The sequence below is a fragment of the Lucilia sericata genome, unplaced genomic scaffold (genome assembly GCF_015586225.1).
Source record: "Lucilia sericata isolate MDLA Ls3-8-SP2 unplaced genomic scaffold, ASM1558622v1 Contig001448F_arrow, whole genome shotgun sequence".
NCBI lineage: Eukaryota > Metazoa > Arthropoda > Insecta > Diptera > Calliphoridae > Lucilia > Lucilia sericata.
The window spans coordinates 85,574-89,762 of record NW_023995378.1 but is presented as its reverse complement, the minus strand read 5'-3'; the positions used below and the strand labels follow the sequence as shown (position 1 = coordinate 89,762).

Sequence of the window (4,189 nt, the reverse complement as noted above, 5' to 3'; positions counted from 1 at the left end):
AAGCAAAACTTGTCAATAATAAGTACATTTAAATACATAGTTGAAATTGTAGGCCCAACATTTTCAAAATGCACAAATTGTTTACAAACTTTGTTGGTAAATTATACCACAATAAAAACTTAAGAAAATTATTGTAAATTTAAAAAAAAAAAATGCTGCAAGTCATTCTGGTCATCATTCAAATATGTATATGAAAAAAATCTGCTATAAAACCCAAAATTTCTGCAGAGGCTTGTATTTAGTTTACTTCAGCTAATAAAGTCTAAGAATATTTTTTTCGGAAAAGAAAATTTTACATTCGTTAATATGTCTTTGAAGACCATTGAAGATGTGCCTCTTCTCAATACCAGTTTGCGTATAATGAAATTTTGGTCATTTCTATTGCAACACAACTGGCGCAGATATTCATGTTTGATACCGTACATTATGATCAATACTACACAATTTTTGGATATTTATTTTAGTACCGAACCCATTGATGCCGTGGTCCGTAATGCTTATATAGCGGTTTTATTTTTCAATACGATTTTGAGAGCTGTGCTATTGTGCATTAATCGTTTTGAGTATGAGAAATTTATGGAAAATATACGTTTATTGTATATTGAATTGATGGTAATTTTAATGTTAATGTATTGGAAAAAGTTTATAACTGATGATTTTTGCTGATTTTTTAAGGAATCTGAAGATAAGGCTACACGCAAAATGCTTCACGAAACAACTTTAGCCTCTAGATTTATTTCGAAAATCAATTTATTTATGGGCACTTGCTCTTGTATTGGATTTATAACTTATCCGATATTTGCCACATCAAGGGGTGAGTTAATTCTACTTCGGAATGTTTATTTCAATATTTCGAAATGTGACTTAAATATTTTCTCTTAGTTTTACCCTTTGGCATGTATGTACCCGGTATTGAAAAATACGAAAGTCCTTTCTATCAAATCTTCTTTATATGTCAAGTAATCATTACACCCATGGGCTGTTGTATGTATATACCGTTTACCAATCTGGTAGTGGCATTTATACTTTTTGCCATTTTGATGTGTAAAGTATTGCAACATAAATTGAGAAATTTGAAAGACGTAAGTAGTGAACAAGCCCGAGAAGTCATTGTATGGTGTATAAAATATCAATTGGAATTGATAAGGTATGGGTTACAGAACATTTGTAGCAAAAATCTTGTTAATCTGTAGAGTATTTTTTTAGATACGTAGATACTATTAATAATTTGACTACTCATACATTTTTAGTGGAATTTTTAGCCTATGGAGCCATGTTATGTGCCATGTTATTTTTATTAATTATTGTAAGATATGTTTTTTAAGAAAAATCTTTAACTTTCTTATGATTTCTATATTATACAGGTCGAAACTTTGGCCCAAATGATTATTGTTAGCATTTATATATTTATGATACTTTCCCAGAGTGTGATCATGTATTATTTTGCCAACGAGTTATACGATCAAAGTTTATTGGTGGCCAATGCTGCTTATGATTGTAATTGGTTTGAGTTTGATGTGTCCACTCAAAAATATTTGAAATTATTGATCTTAAGATCTCAAAAACCTTGTTCTGTAAGTTTAAAATATATATTTTTTAAATTTTTATTGAAAGTTATTTGTTATTATTTTCAGATATTAGTGGGCAAAGTATATCCCATGAATTTGGAAATGTTACAATCTTTGCTTAATGCCACCTATTCTTATTTTACATTATTGAAACGAGTTTATAGCTAAATCAAAGGAGATTGAAAGATATATATTTTTGAACATTAATAACATCAAAATTGCATGCACCTTTTGAAATTGTAGAGAAATATGATATAGAAATATAGATTCATGCTTTTAATTTATTAAAGTAGTTGTGTTTTTAGTATTAAAAATCGATCTACGATTTCACCTAGACCACTTACAAGTGGTCTACACGTGATACAGAATAAAAAATCGTGTTTATATTACATGTATATGGGGTCGTATTTGACCCTATATAAGGATCCCTTTAAAAAACGAGATTTATTTCTAAAACTTTAAAGTTTAGATCAAGATCACATTAACTGATCGCATGTGTATAAAAAATGTCATTATAAGGTTGATTTATAAAAAAATTGAGATTAATTCCTTTGTTTCTAGTAGAAACCTTTTAAATCCTTCCTTATTTATTAAACAGTTACTTCTAATGTAAGTATTTGTTAAATTAACTTATTATGACATTGTGTAATGAAACTAACATTAAATTTATCAATTGACTTGAGTACATTAAATATTTATGTGGGATAATGCAGCTAATGTTTACAATTTACCTCTGATTTAAATATGATAAAATATAAATAATCATTACAAATAATTATTAACAACAGTGGGCGTTTAATAGTCTAATATTACCCATTTATATGTATATCTGATTTACGATACATATACATACATATGTATTTAAAACGAAAAAAAAACGAGAAAAAAAAAAAACAAGTAAGAAATTATAGTCGGGCGAGGCCGACCACCATATAATACCCTACACCTGTTACAAAAATAAAATGTGATTTAGTTTTCATAATAAAGCATTTAAGTTGAATTGTACCTTGCCTTGAATTATACTTAAGCCATTTATTGTTGAATAAAATTGTGGACATTTAAGTCAAAGTCAAAGGGGGATTTGTATAGGGGCTATGGTCAAATGAGACCCTATAATTATAAAATTCATGCGAGTCATCAAGGCTAGTATAGAACTTGGTTTTGCAGCTTTTTGTCGAGATACGAGTATATTAAACATAATTATAAACTTAAAATCCCTATTCGTCGTTTTCAGTTGTATGGGGTCTAGGTGAAATAATGGACCGATGTTAACCATTTTCAATAAGCTTCGTCTCCGGTACCATAGAAGATCATCTGCCAAATTTCATTGAATTATCTACAAAAATGCGACCTGTAGTTTGATTAAAAGGTTTACAAGCCCTATTCGGGGGTTCAGTTGTATGGGGGCTAGATGAGAAAATGGACCGATGTTAACCATTTTCAATAGGCTTCGTCTCTGGTACAATAGAATGGGGGCTAGGTGAAATAATGGACCGATATTAACCATTTTCAATAGGCTTCGTCCCTGGGCCAATAGAAGATCATGTGCCAAATTTCATTGAATTATCTTCAAAATTGCGACCTGTAGTTTGATTACAAGGTTTACATGGACGGACAGACAGACGGACGGAAATAGCTAAATTGACTCAGAAAATGATTCTAAGCCGATTGGTATACTTTAAGGTGGGTATAGGACCAATATTATTGTGCGTTACAAACATCACCACAAATCCAATATACCCTCCCCACTAAAGTGGTGTAGGGTATAATAATATTAACGCTAAGAAAATTTGAACCATACAAATCCCTGGAAATGGATTATATACTACATAGCTGTAAAAGTCTAGTACATTCATATCTTCCACAGGAGAAGTGTAGACGTACTCATACTGAAAGTAGGCAAAATTAAACGTAGTCTTTCTGACGGCTCTTGAAAAGATTTTAGATGATTACAGATCAACATGACTACAATAAATGAAAATCGACTGCAATGGCAGACTAACTTCTATAAAAGAGAAATCTGATGATCATGGAGAATTTGCATTGACGTCTTTCACTGTTATCGCTTTAATAATAGCAAGTCTGAAGCAATTTAGAAAACACTTAATGACACAGACACCAATAAAACTGTCTCCAATAGCATTTTAATATGATGGTACGTATTCGAATTGGACTCACAGGTTACGGCGAATGTTGGCGAGGACTTTGAAACTCTGAAGCACTTCATCTGCCATTTTCAGGCTTTCGTCAATATAAGATTCAAATATCTTGAATATTGATTGAAAAATACTTAGGAATTAAGTCCATGAAACTGAGTTTATAAACATCAGACATAAGCCGAAGTGCTTTACGCGAACACCAGCTATGACGGTCTTATTTCCCATTGGTACTTTTACAACAACTGGGTGAGCTGTTAGCCCACCGCCCCCTTACACGCATATAGCAATTTTTTTACATAGTTCCGGGAGTCCCTGACAAGAACTTTGCTTAAATACTCAAGATAACTTGACAATTTCTGACTCTTTGCGTAGTTAGTGGTTATGATTATATAACGTGTGAAGTAATTGTAATGGAAGCATTACCAATTACATGTAATTGTTTTGTCAATTATAATTATTTGT

The 4,189-nt window shown here is 31.1% G+C and overlaps 1 protein-coding gene across 1 annotated transcript; it reads left to right on the top strand.

The window, feature by feature from the left end:
* The first annotated feature begins 306 nt into the window (after nucleotides 1-306).
* On the top strand, nucleotides 307-1,857 carry LOC119611428 (odorant receptor 30a-like). The gene is made up of 6 exons (XM_037967000.1): nucleotides 307-612; nucleotides 676-814; nucleotides 883-1,147; nucleotides 1,207-1,306; nucleotides 1,365-1,574; nucleotides 1,635-1,857. The coding sequence occupies exons 1-6, from the start codon at nucleotides 307-309 to the stop codon at nucleotides 1,734-1,736; spliced, it is 1,122 nt and encodes a 373-aa protein (XP_037822928.1). The 3' UTR covers nucleotides 1,737-1,857.
* The last annotated feature ends 2,332 nt before the right edge of the window (nucleotides 1,858-4,189 follow it).

What these genes read in the sequence shown, in the direction of transcription:
- LOC119611428 (XM_037967000.1), top strand. Translation starts at nt 307, where the DNA reads ATGTCTTTGAAGACCATTGAAGATGTGCCTCTTCTCAATACCAGTTTG. An exon ending in TATCAATTGGAATTGATAAG is followed by an intron (nt 1,148 to 1,206) that starts GTATGGGTTACA and finishes GTATTTTTTTAG; the next exon opens with ATACGTAGATACTATTAATA. An exon ending in GATCTCAAAAACCTTGTTCT is followed by an intron (nt 1,575 to 1,634) that starts GTAAGTTTAAAA and finishes TATTATTTTCAG; the next exon opens with ATATTAGTGGGCAAAGTATA.